We start from the raw sequence: 20,872 nt of genomic DNA on the forward strand, positions 1-20,872 counted from the left end.
AATGAACAGTACTTGTTCATTTGGTCATAACTCTCTCTAAACTGGTCCAAATGACATAAAATTTACATCAATAGAAAACTTAGACATAGGGCTACACTTTTCATGAAGACCACTTGATCCAGTTTTGTATTTAACCAAATCAAATTGTTAGCACAAGTTGAGTCACTAAAACTGCCAACTCAGAAATTGTCCAAAATACTGTTCCTTTAGTATGCTTGACCAGTTTTGGCAAAAATGCCATAACTTAGTCTCCAAAGCTGCAACTTGAGTGAAACTAGTGCCAAAAGTTTTATAAGACATAGCACAACAATTTTTATGTTTTGACCAAGGTCTAGAAACCATTGTATCATAGGGAAAATATTAGCCAAAGTTAGGAATTGAAATCTGGAAAATGTTAAGTTGAACCCAGAATGCCATTTGATATCCGTGTATTCATTTAGCTATAACTCCCACTAGGAAATTCCATTTGAGATGTGCTAATATGATATGGAAACATGATACTTAGGGCTACAATATTGATTTAGACACCTTTGCCAAATTCTATGTGTAAAGACCCTAAAAAGAGGGTCAAACATACTGCCCTGAAGTTAGTTATTGCCCTTATAGGACTGAGAGTCCAGGTTAATACATTGACTATAACTCACTATACCATGCTTGAAAAATTATGAAATTGCACCTAGGAGTCTCTAAGACATAGAGGAACATATCTTGTGAAGGAACCTAAGTCTAAAAATGACCATAAAATGATCAAATGACTGGTCAAAATTTATTGACCAGAAATTGTAAATTCTGGACAGCTTAGAGGCAAAGGGACCAGTTATGGTATTTTGACCATAACTTGAGTTCTATAATCCCAAATTCAGTGATTCAAAAATTGAAATTTAAGTTTAAACATATAGGAGTATTTGTTATGAAGGAAGTGTGACCAAATAGACATCCTAACCTAGTCAAATTCCTAGATAAAAATAACACATCAAAATGAACCTAAAGAAAGGTTCATGGGAAAAATGCTATATATGATAATTAAAATACTCATAAGGCTAATTAAATATTAAAAATGATATGAATATGTAAATTGAGACTAATGTCCTATTAATATGAAATTAATGGTATTAATGAATAGTACCAGAAAATAGTAACAGTAATAGTGCTAAAATAATTAAAAATGTTTAATTGCCCATAGTATACATAGAATTATTTATTTAGTTTGGATAAATTGGTATACCAGTTAGAGACTACAGATAGCAGTACTGCCTACTGAGAAAATCATGAACTGACAAAATATGTCTGGTATGATTGTTCTACAGGCTATATGCCTACTTACTGGCCATTGTGCCTACTTTATTTTTGGCTTTACAAGCCTGACAGTAGGCTCGTGCCCGACAGCTGGCCTCGTGCCTGACAGACGTATACTGAATAGACATATAGCTGTCTAACTAGTATACACCCGTGCATTTAGCTTTTATAATCTGTTATAGGTTTCTTGGGCACTAATAAAAATTAATTAAGACTTAAAATACAATAAGTAATCATTAAAGATCCCGATAATGTTAATTGCTTCCAAAGAGCAATAAAATTGTAAAGACCCAAAAATTATGATTTGCAAATATTATTTCAATTATTAAATTATTGTTATTATAAATTACACACCACTAAACGTTATGCTTAGCGCGTTGGTTTTCCATCGCATAGGCACTGGAGATCAGTCCCAGCAGCCGCACCAGCAGCACCAGTAGTGCACTGACAGAGCTCTGACCAGATCTGCCACTGTCCAGAGTCACCTCACCGGTCTTTTGTATTTTGGTGGGGCCCATGCATAGACTAGTATTTTGGTTCATTATGTCTAGTCATGATGTATTTCATTTTGGACTTGTAATTAAACTTTGAGATTGAAATTAAAACTTGTAATTTATTATCTATGAATTTCTATATGAATGCAATAGATGATATTTCATTTTTAGATCTCATAAATAATTGCAAATGATATGATACAAGAGAATATGATATGGAAATGTGTGAAATGAATATGGACATGTTAATAGGTGATTAGTGGAACTCGCAAGATGCTAATAAAACAGGAGAGGCTATGTCCGGGTCTCCATAGAAATAAGTTATATATATAAAAAAAAATTCTACCCATGGATTACTACTTTTAAATGATATTAAAAGCTTACAATAGATATGATAAAAACAAGATAGGGTGCTCCGGCACCGAATGTGGCACTTCTTGCTCGGCTATACAGTCGACGGGTAAGGGGTGTCACATTTAGTGGTATCAGAGCCGAGGTTTAGGCGGTCCTAGACCTAAATAGTTAGAAATAGATAAAGTACATCACATGCATGGGCCTTTAAATAGAGTCGAGGTGACATTAATGTAGATCTATTTCTTTGTCTATTTTATAGGATCGATGGCATATGATCCTTCAGAGCACGGACCTCTAAGACCGATAGAGGAGGAAGTAGAGAGTCACACACCTGCTACTAGTCGGGGGAGAAGTGGTAGTAGAGCAGAGTCATCTCAAGGTACTGTGAGTAGGGCATAGCAGGCCTTTTATGAACAGATGACATAGCTGTTCCGTCAAATCACCGGAGCCATTCCTTAGCCACAGCCACAGCCACTACCACCACTACCTGTACAACCACCTCCACCCCTACAGCCGCAACCTATACACAGATCTCCACTAGAGAGACTGCGGAAGTATGGGGCAATTGACTTCAAAGGTAAGAGGGATGATGATCCAGCCACAGCAAAGTATTGGCTGGAGAGGACAAAGAGGGTATTGCGAAGCCAGACTGCACCTTGAGCAGCAGCTTGGAATGTGCTCACATCACATTCAGGAGGATGCATATAGATGGTGGGTGATAGTATCTAGAGTGGTACAGCCTGCATAGATCACCTGGGAGTTCTTTCTGGCTGAATTCAGAAAGAAATACATCAGTCATATGTACTTGGAGGCCAGAAGGAGAGAATTTCGCACCGAGATAGAAGCGGTGGCGCCTCCGAATATGAGCGGGAATTCATGAGACTTAGCGGATATGCATTGGAGTTGATGCTGACAGAGGTTGATAAATGCAGAAGATTTGAGGATGAATTGAATGACAACATCAGGTTGATAGTGACATCTCACCACTTTACAGATTTCTCTTTGTTGGTAGCATCAGCCCTTGATATGGAGAGAGTCAGAAATGAAGAGTAGTCCAGAAAGGATAGGCAACGCAAGAGGGGTTCTGGGTCTGGTCAGTCCGGTTCAGCAAGCACAGGTAGTAAGAGGCCCAAAGAGTCTCAGGGCCAGACTCAGGGTCGGGGCAAGAAACAAAAGTCTCGGTTTACTCCAAGGAGAGGAAGAGGACAGTCTGGTGCATCAGTGGGTAGTTCACCTGGTGCAACTACACGAGGATCAGCCCCACCATCTGCTTGTGTACATTGTGGTAAACCTCACAGAGGAGAGTGCAGATTGTTGACGGGTGAGTGTTTCAGATGTCGGTCTATGAATCACTTCCTCAAGGATTGTCCACAAAGGAACACTAGTGCTCCCACTGCTCCACCTCAGATGGAGAGGTCTGCCCCAGCAGCACAGAGGGGTAGAAGACCTACGAGGCCTGATATAGCTGGTACATCACAGAGGCTTACTGCAGAGACAGTGCAGAGGCAGGAGACTAGGGTAGCACCTCGTGTTTATGCTATGAGAGCTCGAGATGAGCCAGAGCCAGCTGATGTCATTAGAGGTACATTTTCTCTTTATGATATGCTAGTATGTGCATTGATTGATCCGGGTTTCACACATTCATATGTGTATATCACACCGCCAGTTGATAGAGAGGTACAGATAGAGGAGTTAGAGGAGGACATACAAGTCACAAACCCTTTAGGGCATAGTGTCATGGTGAAAAAGGTCTACAAGGGTTGTCCTCTGAAAATACAAGGGTATAAGTTTTTAGCTGACTTGATTGAGCTACCATTCCATGAGTTCGATGTGATATTGGGTATGGACTAGTTATCACGTCATCAAGCGATGGTAGATTGTCGGCTAAAAAGGATGTAACTACAGACAGTAGATGGGGATGAGATTATAGTTATGGGTGAAGGAACGGGTTATCTTTCTACCATTATATCAGCTACAGCAGCCAGGAGATTGATAAGAAAGGGCTGTGAGGCTTTCTTAGCACATGTGGTTGACACTAGAAAGACTAGCCCAAGCATGCAGGAGATCCCCACTGTATGTGATTTTTCGAATGTGTTTTCGAAAGAGTTGCCCGGTTTGCCACCCGATAGAGAAGTGGAGTTTGCCATAGAGGTTATGCCGGGTATTGCACCAATGTCCATTACTCTATATAGGATGGCACCTATTGAACTGAGAGAGTTGAAAGTTCAGTTATAGGAGCTACTAGACAAGGGCTTCATATGCCCTAGTGTGTCACCCTGGGGAGCACCAGTGCTATTTGTGAAGAAGAAGGATGATACCCTTCGGCTATATATAGACTACCGGTAGCTGAATAAGGTGACTGTGAAAAACAAATACCCTTTACCTAGGGTAGATGACCCGTTTGATCAGTTGAGAGGAGCTGGAGTATTCTCTAAGATAGATATCAAATTAGGTTATCACTAGTTGAGAGTGAAGGAGACAGATGTTCCTAAAACTGCTTTCAGGACCCAGTATGGACACTATGAGTTCCTAGTGATGCCATTTGGGCTGACAAATGCACCGGCAGCTTTCATGGACCTAATGAACCGCATCTTTCATCTCTACTTGGATCAGTTTGTTGTGGTCTTTATAGATGATATCTTGGTGTATTCTAAGAATCGGGAAGAGCATGATGAACACCTGAGAGTAGTACTACAGACACTGCGAGAAAAGCAGTTTTATGCTAAGTTATCCAATTGTGACTTTTGATTGGATGAGATATCCTTCCTTGGACACATTGTGTCAGCAGATGGGATCAGGGTAGATCCAAGGAAGATTGAAGTAATAGTTGAATGGAAGCCTCCCAGAAATGTAACGAAAGTCAAAAGCTTTTTGGGGTTAGTTGGATACTACAGGAGATTTGTGAAGGGATTTTCCCTTATAGCAGCCCCACTGACTAAGTTACTGCATAAGAATGTAAAGTTTGACTGGAATGATAAATGTTAAACCAGCTTTGAGAAGCTGAAGGCTATGCTTACAGAAGCTCCAGTGTTGACGCAACTAGAGTCAGAAAAAGACTATGTGATCTACAGTGATGCCTCTCACAATGGGCTTGGGTGTGTTCTGATGCAGGAAGGGAAAGTAGTTGCCTATGCTTCTAGATAGCTAAGGCCACATGAAAAGAATTACCCAACTCATGATCTGGAATTGGCGGCAATAATATTTACATTAAAGATATGGAGGCATTACCTATATGGTGAGAAGTGTTACATCTACACTGATCACAAGAGTCTAAAGTACTTGCCAACTCAGAAGGAACTAAATATGAGACAGAGGAGATGGATTGAATTCCTTAAAGACTATGACTGTGTGATTGACTACCATCCTGGAAAGGCAAATGTAGTGGCTGACGCCCTAAGTAGGAAGTCCATGATGGCTTTGAGAGCATTGAATGCTCGGTTGTCTTTCGCACAGGATGGGACACTTTTGGCTGAGTTATGTGTAAAGCCAAGTTTGTTACAGCAAATATAAGAAGCATAGTTAAGGGATGAAAAGTTGCTAATTGTTATGGGCAGAACTTAAGAGGGGAAGGAGACTGATTATGAGTTGAAAGGAGATAGGTGCCTGTACTATAAAGGCAGAATATGTGTACCAAGAGATGAGGAATTGAAGAAGAATATCTTAAAAGAGGCGCACAGTAGCTTCCATGCTATGCACCCAGGAAGTACCAAGATGTACCAAGACCTGAAAACACATTATTGGTGGCCTAGAATGAAGAAAGAGATTGGTGATTTTGTGACTAGATGTTTGACATGCCAGCAGGTTAAGGCTGAGCATTAGGTTCCATCAGGGTTGTTGTAACCTATATCCATACCAGAATGGAAATGGGACCGCGTCACCATGGATTTTGTGACTGGGCTACCATTGACATAGAGGAAGCATGATACTATATGGGTGATTATGGATAGATTGACCAAGTCAGCTCATTTTCTACCAGTTAGAATTAACTACTCATTAGAGAGATTAGCAGAAATTTACATAGGTGAGATAGTCCGGCTACATAGAGTGCCAATATCGATCATATCTGACCGAGACTTGAGATTTACTTCGAGGTTTTGGAAGAGGCTACAGGAGTCTTTAGGCACTCGACTACACTTCAGTATGGCTTTTCATCTACAGATGGATGGACAGTCAGAACAGGTGATTCAGGTATTGGAGGATATGTTGAGAAGCTGCATCATTGATTTTGAAGGAAGTTGGGAGAAGTATCTTCCTTTGGTAGAGTTTGCTTACAACAACAGCTACCAAGCCAGCATAAAAATGACTCCATATTAAGCATTGTATAGGAGGAGATGTAGGACTCCCTTATGCTGGACAGAAATGGGTGAAGAGAAAGTAGTGAGCCCAGATTTAGTGAGACAGACTGAGGAAAAAGTGAAACTCATCAGAGATAATTTGAAAGTCGCATCGGACAGACAGAAGTCATATGTCGACCTGAGGAGGAAGGATATAGAGTATGAGGTTGGCGATAAGGTGTTTTTTAAGGTATCACCTTGGAAGAAAGTGTTGAGATTTGGTAAGAAGGGTAAGTTGAGCCCTAGGTTTATTGGTCCATACGATGTCATTGAGCATGTGGGTCCAGTAACCTACAGGCTAGCTTTACCACCTGAGCTGGACAAGATCCACAGTGTATTCCATGTGTTAATGCTCAGAAGATACAGATCAGATCCTTCACATGTCATTTCAGCAGAGGAGATAATTGTGCAACTTGAGTTGACATATGAAGAAGAACCAGTTAGAATCTTGGCACGGGAAGTGAAAGAACTCAGAAATAAGAGGATCCCACTAGTAAAAGTCTTGTGGAGACACCACAACACGGAAGAAGTGACATGGGAGAGAGAGGAGACGATGAGGCAGCAATTCTCTCAGCTCTTCACATCAAGTAAATTTCGAGAATGAAATTTCTATTATAGGGAAAGAATTGTAACGCCCTCACCATAGGTAGTTCATACATTTTACTGTTCTGACGACTAATATTTGTTCGGACAGTCAAAATGTCTGAAATTACACTTAAACTATAGTGAGGAGGCATAAATTGAAGAAATAAATGTAAAAAAAAAATATAGGAAAAAAATTTAGAGAATTTATTAATTTGTATAAAATAATAAAAATGACCCGATATGTATTATGAAGAGCATTTTGGTCATTTCACCCCCAGAAGTAAATTTTGTTCTAAATGTCAAATTAAAATTTAGAAAATAAAATAATTTACATAAATTAAAATTTATAAAATAAATTAGGAAAATGAGAAGAGAAAAGAAAAGAAAAGAAAAGAAAAGAAAAGAAAAGAAAATGGCTTAGGAAAATTTAAAAAAAAATAGAGTACACATATAAATATATAAATATAAAGTATAAGAGACAAAACTCACCAACTAAAGTCATCTTCCCCATCTTTTCCCTCTCTCCTTGCTGTCCACCATTGTCTCCCATTTCCTCCATTGTTGTCAAGCTTCCAAGCTTGATTTCCCAAGCTTCCACACACCAAAACCCATAGCCCACTTCACAAAAAATACTCCTTACACCCTAAGGAAGCTATAGACACCCACTGGAAGCAAGAAATTTGAAGTTAGGGAAACTCAAGTAAGGTTAGTGCACTAATCCCTCTTCTTCTCTTTATTAAATATGAAAAGCATCTTTAGCCAAGCATAAATATCATTAAAACAAAAAGAAAATCTTGAGGAAAGAATCCTTGAATTTTTGGCAGCCATGGAACTTGATGTTTGTTACTTTTAAGTGATGAAAAATGGTTCCATGAGAATGTGTGATGAGTTAAAATGTTTGGGTGTTTGATTGTGTAGTGTTTGTGAAAATTTAAAACTTTGAAAACTAGGGTTTGTGTAAATGCTTGAGGACTTAGTGTAAATGTTGAAATTGACCTATTGAGTTGAGATTATTACTTATAGAAGTGTATTGCATGCAAATTGAAGTAAGGAAGTTGAAGGAATTGAGATATTGGGAGTGTTCAAATTTCTGTAGGTTTGGACTCAATGAGTCCAATGGGTTTATTGACCCATAACTGAAAATGTGTGACTCCAATTGGTATGAGGCTAATTGGAGGTGCAAATAGACTCAAAATAGCCCATTTTTCATGTGGACACCATGCTCAAATTTTGCCAAAATCATGACCAATTCTTTGACCAAACGCGGATGACCAAACGCTGAAACCCAAAAAATGACCAAATGAATAGTACGTGTTCATTTGGTCATAACTCTCTCTATACTGATCCAAATGACCTAAAATTTACATCAATGGAAAGCTTAGACATAGGGCTACACTTTTCATGAAGACCACTTGACCCAGTTTTGCCTTTAACCAAATCAAATTATTAGCACAAGTTGAGTCACTAAAATTGTCATCCCAGAAATTGTCTAAAATACTGTTTCTTTAGTATGCTTGACCAGTTTTTGAAAAAATGCCATAACTTGGTCTCCAAAGCTGCAAATTGAGTGAAACTAGTGCCAAAAGTTTTATAAGACATAGCACAACAATTTTTATGTTTTGACCAAGCTCTAGAAACCATTGCATCCTAGGGAAAATATTAGCCAAAGCTATAAATTGAAATCTGGAAAATGTTAATTTGAACCCATAATGCCATTTGATACCCATGTGTTCATTTGGCCATAACTCCCACTAAGAAATTCCATTTGAGATGTGCCAATATGATATGGAAACATGATACTTAGGGCTACAACATTGATTTAGATACCTTTGCTAAATTCTAAGTGTAAAGACCCTAAAAAGAGGGTCAAATATATTGCCCTAAAGTTGGTTATTGCCCTTATAGGACTGAGAGTCCTGGTTAATACATTGACTATAACTCACTATACCAAGTTTAAAAAATTATGAAATTATACCTGAGAGTCCCTAAGACATAGAGGAACATATCTTGTGAAGGAACCTAAGTCTAAAAATGACCATAAAATGATCAAATAACTGGTCAAAGTTTATTGACCAGAAATTATAAATTCTGGACAGCTTAGAGGCAAAGGGACCAGTTATGGTATTTTGACCATAACTTAAATTCTATAATCCCAAATTCAGTGATTCAAGAACTGAAATTCAAGTTTAAACATAGAGGAGCATTTGTTATGAAGGAAGTGTGACCAAATAGACATCCTAACCTAGTCAAATTTCTAGATAAAAATAACACATTAAAATTAACCTAAAGAAAGGTTTATGGGAAAAATGCTATATATGATAATTAAAATACTCATAAGGCTAATTAAATATTAAAAATGATATGAATATGTAAATTGGGACTAATGTCCTATTAATATGAAATTAATGATACCAATGAACAGTATCAGAAAATAGTAATAGTGAATAGTGCTAAAATAATTAAAAATGTTTAATTACCCATAGTATACCTAAACTTATTTATTTAGTTTGGATAAATTGGTACACCAATTAAGGACTACAGATAACAGTACTGCCTATCGAGAAAATCATAAACTGACAAAATTTATCTGGTATGATTGTTCTACAGCTTATATCCCTACTTACTGGCCATTGTGCCTACTTTATTTTTGGCTTTACAAGCCTGACAGTAGGCTCGTGCCCGACAGCTGGCCTCGTGCCTGACAGACGTATACTGAATAGACATATGGCTGTCTAACCAGTATACACCCGTGCATCCAGCTTTTATAATCTGTTATAGGTTTCTTGGGCACTAATAAAAATTAATTAAGACTTAAAATATAATAAGTAATCATTAAAGATCCCAATAATGTTAATTGCTTCCAAAGAGCAATAAAATTGTAAAGACCCAAAAATTATGATTTGCAAATATTATTTCAATTGTTAAATTATTGTTATTATAAATTATACACCACTAAATGTTATGCTTAGCGCGTTGGTTTCCAATCGCATAGGCACTGGAGATCAGTCCTAGCAGCCGCAACAGCAGCACTAGTAGTGCACTGACAGAGCTCTGACCAGATCTGCCACTGTTTATAGTCACCTCACCGGTCTTTTATATTTTGGTAGAGCCCATGTATAGACTAGTATTTTGGTTCATTATGTCTAGTCATGATGTATTTCATTTTGGACTTGTAATTAAACTTTGAGATTGAAATGAAAACTTGTAATTTATTATCTATGAATTTCTATATGAATGCAATATATGATATTTCATTTTTAGATCTCATAAATAATTGTAAATGATATGATACAAGAGAATATGATATGGAAATGTGTGAAATGAATATGGACATGTTAACAGGTAATTAGTGGAACCCGCCAGATGCTAATAAAATAAGGGAGGTTCTGTTCGGGTCTCCACAGAAATAAGTTATAAAAAAAAAAATTTTACCCATTGATTACTACTTTTAAATGATATTAAAAGCTTACAATAGATATGATAAAACAAGATAGGGTGCTCAGGCACCGAATGTGGCACTTCTTGCTCGGTTATACAGTGGACAGGTAAGGGGCGTCACAAAAGCCCTGTGTGTTGCTGTTGTTATGTTTTCTTGTAGGGGAGTTAGGTCCAGTTATAAGGGATGCCTTACTAAAATTTTAGTAAGACCTTCGGAATTATTCTTACTTCTTTAATTAAATTAATTGATTAATTATATCAGCAAATTGATAGAGGTCATTGTGTCTGTAAAGGTGATCGGTGTCAGCTAGCATTTTTTCTTTTCAGCCAGACTAGTTGCAATCAGATCACCAGTATGTGAGTTTGTTATTGATTATTTTTATAATTTTAATATTATTTATATTCTTAGCATGCTCATACATTGTGTGTGTGTGTGTGTATATATAAGATGACAATCACAGATAATTAACAACAATTGAGTTTGGTATTGATTATTTTTATAATTTTAATATTATTTATATTCTTAGCATGTTCATGCATTGTGTGTGTGTGTGTATATATATTTATATATATTTCATACTTAGTTAAATAAATTAGAAGCATTCTTATTGCAGCACATTTAATTGTTGTTAATTAGCTGTGATTATATATATATATATATGAATGTGGATTGGACGGGTAGTCGCGGCTTGGGCTAGTCTTGTTAGAATTTGGTCCTTATGGATATAGAAAATCGAGGTGAGGCACGTCTTTGAGTTGATCTCATTGGCTCCCGCTCTTGGATTTAAGCAAAAGTCCAGCTTAAGTTGAGCTCACTTATAAGATTTGAATTGAGAGAGTTGTATAAGAGATTGGCTGCCATTTTTTTGTACAGTGATGTGATACACTGGATGTGTGAACAACTCCAAATTATTTACTCATGCGAATATTGGGTAGATTAATTGTTTTATGAGGATTGGAAGGATAGTCGCGGCTTGAGCTAGTTTCGCTGAAACCTTATCCTTATGGATATAGAAAGTCAGGGTGAGACACAGCTTTGAGTTGATCTCGATGGCCCCCGCTCTTGGATTTAAGTGAAAGTCCAGCTTGAGTTTAGCTCGCTAGCAGGATTTAGATTAAGAGAGTTGTATAAGGGATCAGCTCCCATTTTTTTATGCACTGATATGATATATTGGGTGCGTGAGTAGCTCCAAATTATTTACTTATGCGAATATTGGGTAGATTATTTATTTTATGTGATAGATGTGCATTTCATGGTGGGTTTGCACTAGTTTTAGGTAGTTATAGAAATTGCATCTATAATCAATATCTAAACTCTTTGAGTCGAAAGCTCATTCCTATTCAAATATTTTTCTCAAGTTGCAAAAGGTGTAAGTTTATTTTCGGATTTAACCTGTATTTTTCTTCTCAGGTTATGATGCTTCTTAGTTAATAGTTTTTATAGTTTTTATTTATTTATATATTTATTTAATTATTAGAACTCCACTGTAACACGATTGTATTTATGTATTATATTAATTAATGGAGATTAAGTTGTTTGTGCATGATGGATATCAAGATTGAGCTGAGTTCCCATAGTTTTGATTTTTTGATAGTTATTGAGTTGAGTTGGCCTAAATAAATTTATAATATTTTATTTTATTTACATGTTAAGTCTTGAATTTGGTCATGATTATAGGTTTGGAAATAGTGTAACTTACTACGGGTCTCGAAGCCTTTATGCCAGCTCCAATTCTAATGCTGGTCTGGTACACACAGTTGGATCATGACATTAATAACAGAGTGCAATTAATTCGTCCCTAAAAGATTGTGATGTAATTGTTAAGAATAAGGATGTGATAGAATTGTAAAAATTGGCAAAGATTAGATTTTTTTGATAATTTTTCTTTTTTTTTTATAAATATATCTCTTAAAAGAATACTAAGGAAACACCATGCAAAAATATATGGCTAATAATAATTTTAATTTATATATTTTTTTAAATTTAATATATAAATATAAAATAATGCCCTAAATTTATTATTAATTACTTAATATTTTATTTTTATTACTTTTATGTAGATTAAATTTTCTACCTCTTAATTTAATAATTTCATGGTAAGAATAATAGAAATATAGCAATATTATAACAACATTTATTAGATATACTGAATAATTTGACATTGTTTAAATCATATCATTATTTTTATCACTTTAAAATATTAAAATTTTTTATATTCTATAAATATATTATATAAAGAAAATATATTTAAGTATCATCTTTATTTAGTGATATTAATAATGTTTTAAAAATAAAATCAATACATAAAAAAGTCTAAAAATAATATAATAAGAATATATATATAAAATAAATATATGTCAATATATTATAATTGTCTAATAATAACAGTAATTTATTAGAGTATTAAAAGGATATTTATTAAATAATTTTTAACTTATATATATATAAATAGTAAATTAATAATTTAATTATGATTTAAAATAATTAAATATTAAATTAATAAAAAATAAAATATATGAGAAAATTAAATATATTATATTTTATAAATTAATTGTCACTTATTTTTTATATAATAAATATCACATCACAATATATATAAATTATATAAATAAATAAATAAATACATAAATTTATCTTTTTCTATTATTAATATTAATAATAATTTAAAAAATACACTAAATATATATATACTTAAAAAGTTATAAAGTCTATATCCTATCATTTCTCTTGAAAGGAAATGAAAGGAAATGATAAGTAGGCCAATTTCTCTTTAATTTCTTTCTTTTTTTTTATCATCTAATTATATAAACAAGTTTTATTCTTGCGCTTCAAAATGATGCTATTCTCACTTGTATTTTAGTTGTATTTTTAATTTTATAATAATTTAATTTATTCTATTATCATAATTATTAATAATAAAAATTGAGTGAAATTTAATAAATTAAACTTTAAAATTATAAATTAATTATATTAAATTTTTAATAAATATTTACTATTGAATTTTCTTTAGTTATAGAATGTATAATTAAGTAGCAGATCATTTTATTTATTTAATTGTTATTTTTTATTTTGAATAATTTGTCTATTTTTTTTTATTACACTTTGTCTTTTCCTATTAAAAAAAGTGTATTTATTTTCTTAAAAGCAAAATTAATAAAAAAAAATATTGTAATTATAGGACAAGACTAGTAATAAAGAGGGGTGGGGTTGTGGCTCCCAATGTATCACAGATGGGATGGGTGTAGACTGCGAGAGTGGCCTCCGCTACCCTTCCAAGCAATTGCCTAATACCGTACACTGTCAGTCTCATCTCATGCCGCCCTTTCATAAACCCAGACCAGATTCTCCACATTCCTTGACGTCCCGTGTTCGATTCTCCACTCTCCCTTTTCTCTCTCTCGCTGTCTCTTTCTATTTATTTTTATCGGTAACTAACCATTTTAATAACAAACTCCAACTTCTTCGTCACTCTTCTTTGTTCCTCTTTTCTCTCTCTCTCAATCTAAATGGCTTCCCTCCACCACTCATCCGCTGTTAAGGTACCATAATTACTTTAACCTGCTTCTATTCATTCTTTGTTAGTTTTTTTATTTTTTGGTCCCTCAATTTGGGGAAAATTTTAAGGGTTTTGTTCCGTTTCTGGTTTTTTAGGCCGCCAAAGTCCTTATGGTTGGAGCAGGTGGTATTGGCTGCGAGTTACTCAAGACGCTAGCTCTCTCTGGTTTTCAAGATATTCATATCGTGAGTATTTCACTTTCCCTTACCTTTTCCTTAAGTGGGATTTTAGAAATGTGCTTTTTTTTTTTTTTTAAATTGTGGTTTTAGGTTTTTAGTTTTCTGGGTTGTACTAGTGCTTTTAGAAACAGACTGATTTTCACCTTTTTAGACTCATTTAATGTTTTGGGAATTATTTTTACATTTTGTTCATAAATTGGAGTTGAACCTGTGTAATTCGGAATGAAAGAGTTTCACAGTTAGTAAGGGTTTCAATATTTAATAGTCTGTAGAAAGATTTCTGAGAATTTTGTTAATCTTTTAGGAATTTTAGTTATGAGTTTATGAAAATTGGAAAGCACCAATGATCGTGAAATGGCTTCCCCGTAATGCTACTTGTGTAAGAATATAAATTCTGATGTTGCAAGTACAAGTATAATATAATCTATGATTAAATGTAAATTTGAGATGGTGCAATTATTTGGTGGCTAAAGGTGGTCTTGCATGCCACATGTGGAGCTGGCAGGGTTTGCAGTGTTAATGAGGTGTTGAGGCTATTTTCCATTTCAGTGGCCCTTCGCTGTTGTGAATAGCTTAATAGCTTGTTATGCATGGTACGATCCAGTGAGAGCTAGTGATATGAATCTGCCTAATTCTACCTCAAAAGCTAGCTCACAAGGGAAGATTTGCAATCTCATATATACAACACCCAAACCCTAACTGCAAAGCCGACGTGGGATGCATAATTCCCGACCCCTTTAAACAGAACGTCCTTGTGAAGCAACTGGGGATATGATTTGTTCTCCCCAACCTATCCTGAAGAACCTTTGTACATGGCCCACCAACCTATACAGAGTGAGGCTCTAATACCAAATGATATGAACCTACCTAACTCTGCCTCAAAAGCTAGTTCATAAGGGGAGGTATGCAAAACCCATATATATATAAGAAGCACCCAAGACCTCCCTGCAGAATCGATGTGGGACGCATCAGCTAGGGTGGTGAGTTGGCAGAGTTTGTGTATGAGAACTAAACATGGTCCCAGGGCAGTTGTAAATGTGCTTATGTACTGATGGTGTTTGTGACGTGCTAGGTAAGTAGGAATGATATACAGCTTAAGATGGTGGGATTATGATTCACTGATGGTTTGTGTTTGCTTTTATGGACTGTTAAGAGGCAGTGGCCATGGATTGCCGAAGCAGTTTCATTAGTATGTAGTGGTGGTTAATGGGTAGAAGTCCTTATGAAAGAGGTTGGTGAATTTTGATGTCTTGTTAGGGTCAAAGGTAGTGGTGGAAGTGGTTTTAATGATCTGTGTGTTAATGGATGGTAATGAGAACAAGGAGGAGGAGGCACCTAAGATTTAAGATAGTGGGTAACTAGGACTATGTCACTCTTCACTACCCCTTAAAAAATGCGTAATAGGTTGATAGATTTTTTTTTTTTTACTGTTGTAAAATTGTAATTCTTATGTTGCTAAATTCAACTTAAACCAATTGCTCAATGAAAAATTTGGAAGTAAGAGTATGCTGGGACAAATAATTGCTTTCTTGGTAATTTATTTATGGGTTGTATCATGATTTAAATTTCATCAACAAACCAGCATGTGTGATGGATACTTCTGAAAAGTAATAGGATGCCGGACTAAATGATTGCTTTATCAGTAGGCTAATATTTGCTTGTAGCTACATGACTGCTTTTGTGGTAAGATATCTATTTTCTCATGGAAAAGTTAAGTTTTATTGCTTCTAATCTTTAATTTCTAAAAAGCCAAAATTAAGGAGATGTTATAGTCTCAACGATGAAGAAATGTTTTTGCATTGAAATTTCAATTACCCCAAGCATTTGCATCTAGATATCTTTTGCAATACTGGTTGATGTATTTTCTTGTACCTATCTGTAGATTGACATGGATACAATAGAAGTCAGTAACCTTAACAGACAATTTTTGTTCCGGCAATCACATGTTGGGCAGTCAAAGGCCATGGTAACTGTTTTTCGCTATCTATTTTGCTCACATGGGAAGTATTCAATTGTACATTGATATTATTTCTAATAAATGTTTCATCCAGGTTGCTCGGGATGCTGTGTTGCGATTTAGGCCTAACATAAGTATTACGCCATATCATGCAAATGTGAAGGATTCTGACTTCAATGTGGAGTTTTTCAAACAGTTTAATGTTGTTCTGAATGGTCTTGACAACTTGGAAGCAAGGCGGCACGTGAACCGTCTTTGCTTGGCCGCTGAAGTTCCTTTGGTTGAAAGTGGGACTACTGGCTTCTTAGGACAGGTGATCTTTTTTGTTACATGTCCTTTGTCAGGAATTCACTAAAGACGTTCTTTTGTTAATTGTCTGTTATTGATAACTAGTTTGTTCTCATTTTTTTTCATCTTTTTTGCCCTTCTTCTTTTGGTCTCCAAGTTATGACCAATAATTTGAGGTTTCTGGCTTTTCTTTTGCCAAAAAATGTTTTGATTAACAAAGAAACAAATAGATTGTGAACAGGTTGTGAATTTGGAATATTATGAGTATATGGAGGTGGCTAATTAAGCAGCTGAAAGAATTGGTTCTGCTTCTCTTCGTGGATGTAGCTAAATTACTTATTCTCTATTGCACTTAACTATCTATCACGCTTATACACACACTCAGCAAGTTAATTTTCTTGATGTTATTTCTTCATATGTTTCTGATAATGATGATAATATATATGTATATATCTTTTCTTTTTCTGTATTACGGAGTCAGGTCACCGTACATGCAAAGGGGAAAACTGAGTGCTATGAGTGTCAGCCTAAACCTGCCCCAAAGACATATCCCGTGTGTACAATTACTAGTACTCCATCCAAGGTACATGGCTATTGAGCCTTGTCGCATAATTTATTATTATTATTATTATTATTATTATTATTATTATTATTTATTTATTTATTTTGGGGAGCGGTGATGATGGATGCTATCATTGGTTTGTTTGGGCTTGCAGTTGACAAAGGCAATTAAACATACCCTAGATCTTAGGCTTACTGTAAATTTCTTTAGTTAAGAGGAAATATCTCAAAACACGGAAGAAATGTGGAATTATGTGGCATTAAATTTTAAATGTCTCTGAGCTGCCTTTATTCTTGTTTTCTGGAATTTTTTGGGAAACTCCCCTTTGGATAGATGTTGACAAATAGCTAATTGAGAATTGTGTTTACCTGGATTGTTGACTTCCACAGTCTAGAACCTGCCTTAATGATATGTTACCAACTCCCTTTTCAATGTGGAAATTAAATCATTTACTTCTAAGATAATGTTTGATCTGTGAGAATTATGATATTCTTCACATAATTATCAAGAAATATATCAAGACAATGTGCCTCATGTATTTGATATTTGTTGTCTTGGTTTAAAACTGCAGTTTGTTCACTGTATAGTTTGGGCAAAGGACCTACTTTTTGCAAAGTTGTTTGGAGACAAGAATCAGGAAAATGATTTAAATGTACGGTCTAGCGATGCTTCCAACTCACCAGAAAATGGAGAAGATGTATTTGAAAGGAGAGACAATGAAAACATTGAGCAATATGGAAGGAGAATATACGATCATGTGTTTGGTTATAACATTGAGGTAGCTTTGTCTAATCAGGAGACATGGAAAAACCGTAATAGGCCAAAACCTATATATAGTAGGGATGTTCTTCCTGGAAAACTGAATCATCAAAATGGCAATGTTGATAAAAGCTGTGCAACTGATGATCTTTCATCAGTGTCTACCATGGCATCTTTGGGCTTGAAGAATCCACAGGATGTATGGAGCCTTGCAGAAAATACAAGAGTTTTTCTTGAATCTTTGAAACTATTTTTTGCTAGTAGAGAAAAGGTTTGCTGATATGTTACTTTTAAATAATTGATTGATAAAATCCTTTGACCTCTTGATGATTTTTTTTGGCCTTTCAGATGAACAATTGAGACTTTTTGTGGCAGGAGATTGGAAACCTGAGTTTTGACAAAGATGATCAGTTGGCAGTGGAATTTGTTACTGCTGCTGCAAATATTCGAGCTGCTTCATTTGGGATTCCTTTGCATAGCCTTTTTGAAGCTAAAGGTATTGCAGGTAATATTGTGCATGCTGTGGCAACAACTAATGCTGTTGTAGCTGGTTTAATTGTCATTGAAGCAATCAAGGTGTTGAAAAAGGATATTGACAATTACAGGTGGGGCTCAATTCCCTTTTCCTCTTTGTGAACTTCATTTCTCGTTTTTAAATATATATCAGGTGGCTTTGTATGGTTGAGGGGTATGCCTGAGGAACTGAGGCTGGTCTTTTTAACTGTTTCTGAATTACTCAACTAGTCAACTGTCAGCTAAGACTCAGTTTCAAGACTCAAATTTCTTTGTCTTTCCATACTAGGAGGGGAAAGAAGGTTTGAGGTTGGACATGATGCTTTCTCTGTTTTCCTTAGATGTATAGTCTGGCTATCTTTTACTTTTGTTTTGTGAAAGTAAGGCTAGTGGTGTATAGTTTCTGTAAATTTTTATGCATTCTGAAATATTAGCTATGATTATTTTGCAGCATTCTTGTTCTAATATTATCTACTATCCATTCAGGATGACATATTGTTTAGAACATCCATCAAAAAAGATGCTTCTTATGCCAGTGGAACCCTTTGAGCCTAACAAATCATGCTGTGTTTGTTCTAAGGTAGAGCTTTATTTATTTACTTCAGAACTTTGTGGAAGTACCTTTACACGTGTTTTGATTCATTGGTTTCCTGGTGCTTATATTCTCATGGTTGTGACAGTCACCGCTATCACTGGAGATTAATACTCATCATTCAAAGCTGCGGGATTTTGTCGAGAAGATAGTTAAAGCCGAGCTTGGCATGAACTCCCCAATAATTATGCATGGAGTAACCCTTCTTTATGAAGTTGGTGATGATCTTGAAGAAGATATGATAGCAAATTATACTGCTAACCTGGAAAAGGTATTTAAACACTCAGTGCCTGAATAGTAGGTTGCCAAAAGTGCAATTAATGTGGTATATTTAGTTATTTCAATATGTTGCCCTCTTCCATCGTTCCCTATCAGGTGCTATCTGAGCTTCCTTCTTCAGTTATTGGTGGCACAATGCTCACAGTAGAAGATCTTCAACAGGAGTTAACTTGCAATATCTATATCAAGCATAGGTTTGTGTTTATCTTATTCTTTCACACTTTCTCACATTATGTTTGAGAAAGGTTTTCAGTCTATTTACTGTTCAAATCTGTGGATGGTCTCAATGGAAAAATTTTGCATTCTGCTGTTGTTTCTATTTCATCTTTGTCCTACTTATAATATCATTAGCTTGGTTATGTAGGGATGGTGTTTGGAGAGGTTCTTCATTAACTTTTTCTAGAAGTTCTTGGTGCTGTAAATATTCTTTCTCAACTTGTTCATCTTGCTATAGTTATCAGATCAAGTTGTTCCTTGTTTAATTTTTTTGTCGCCAAGCTTGCTCTCTTGGGTTACAAATGGTGTTTTCTGATGATTAAATCACATGGTATCGGGTGTACTTTTAGGGCTTAAGAAAATAGCCATAATTATTTTTCTTTCATTTATTCAAGTAAGGATACCATGACAGTGTGGTGTAACTTGTTGTATTAGCAATGAAGAACATCCAAACTTGTTTGCATCGCCGTTCAAGTTGATTTTTTTTTTGGGTATGTTTGTATTTGATTTTGAGGGCCTGTGGTCATACTAGAAAAACTGTTTTTAAGTTGTCTTATGGTTTAGTGTCTTGGATCAAATTTTCTTTTGAATTGAGACAACGTCTACTATCCATTTTAGTGGACTATTAGAAGTCGTCTTCTTTTGTAGTTATCTAATTAAATAGCTGTGATGTTATATAGATTAATCAGAGACCAATTTAGTTTTAGTGACAATAAATGCATTGCTGCCTGAAATCTTTGCATAAAATTAGACTGTTAAAAAAATTTAATTTCAGATTGAATATGATGTTTTATAGCTGATTTATTTATCTTCCCTGTCCTGATGTTGGATTGGCTATTTTATACACTCTTGATTCCTTTCAGGGAAGAATTTGACGAAGAGAAGGAACCTGATGGAATGGTTCTCTCTGGATGGACACAAGCGCCTCTTGAGAAGAAGGATGATAACAAGAAGTTGGTTGGCAATGGTGGGAGCACATCAACGGCATTGCCAACAGAGGGTCAAAAAGAAGTCGAGCTTGTTGAAATTTCAGAAGAGACTGAGATTTCTGGGAAGAAGAGAAAACAGCCTGGGATTTCAGGAGATGAAACTAATAATCACAATGAAATCCAAAAGCTTGATGTTGTTGACGATGGTGAAGATGACCTTGTGATACTTGATCAATGCGATATAGACAAGAAGAAGAAGAAAAGATTGCAGTAGTATTTTGCTTCAACTTTTGTTAGGGCTTCTTACATCCTAATTTTGTAAAATTAGGGAGAAATGGTGATTCTTTGGTGCTCATAATTGCTATTAGGTCGCAGCTTAGTAGTGTTTTTGGATGAGTAGATACCATTAATTGTATCCCCATTTCCCCTTTGTGGCTAACTGGTGTAGTAACAATGTGCATTCTTCCTGGCTAGCTGAGATTAACAGAGTGGAAAGTAAAATCAGTGTTCAAACTTGTTCGTAATATTCCTATCCTCTTT

The 20,872-nt window shown here is 35.3% G+C and overlaps 1 protein-coding gene across 1 annotated transcript; it reads left to right on the top strand.

Moving 5' to 3' along the window:
* The first annotated feature begins 13,716 nt into the window (after positions 1-13,716).
* On the top strand, positions 13,717-20,858 carry LOC110657949 (SUMO-activating enzyme subunit 2). Its single transcript, XM_021815418.2, has 11 exons — positions 13,717-14,041; positions 14,154-14,243; positions 16,120-16,203; positions 16,289-16,507; positions 16,964-17,065; positions 17,616-18,074; positions 18,179-18,408; positions 18,803-18,896; positions 18,997-19,179; positions 19,284-19,381; positions 20,267-20,858. Exons 1-11 carry the CDS (start codon positions 14,009-14,011, stop codon positions 20,604-20,606), a joined length of 1,932 nt encoding a protein of 643 aa, XP_021671110.1. The 5' UTR covers positions 13,717-14,008; the 3' UTR covers positions 20,607-20,858.
* Positions 20,859-20,872: the final 14 nt, after the last annotated feature.

The sequence above is a fragment of the Hevea brasiliensis genome, chromosome 1 (assembly GCF_030052815.1).
Source record: "Hevea brasiliensis isolate MT/VB/25A 57/8 chromosome 1, ASM3005281v1, whole genome shotgun sequence".
In the NCBI taxonomy this organism is placed as follows: Eukaryota; Viridiplantae; Streptophyta; class Magnoliopsida; order Malpighiales; family Euphorbiaceae; genus Hevea; species Hevea brasiliensis.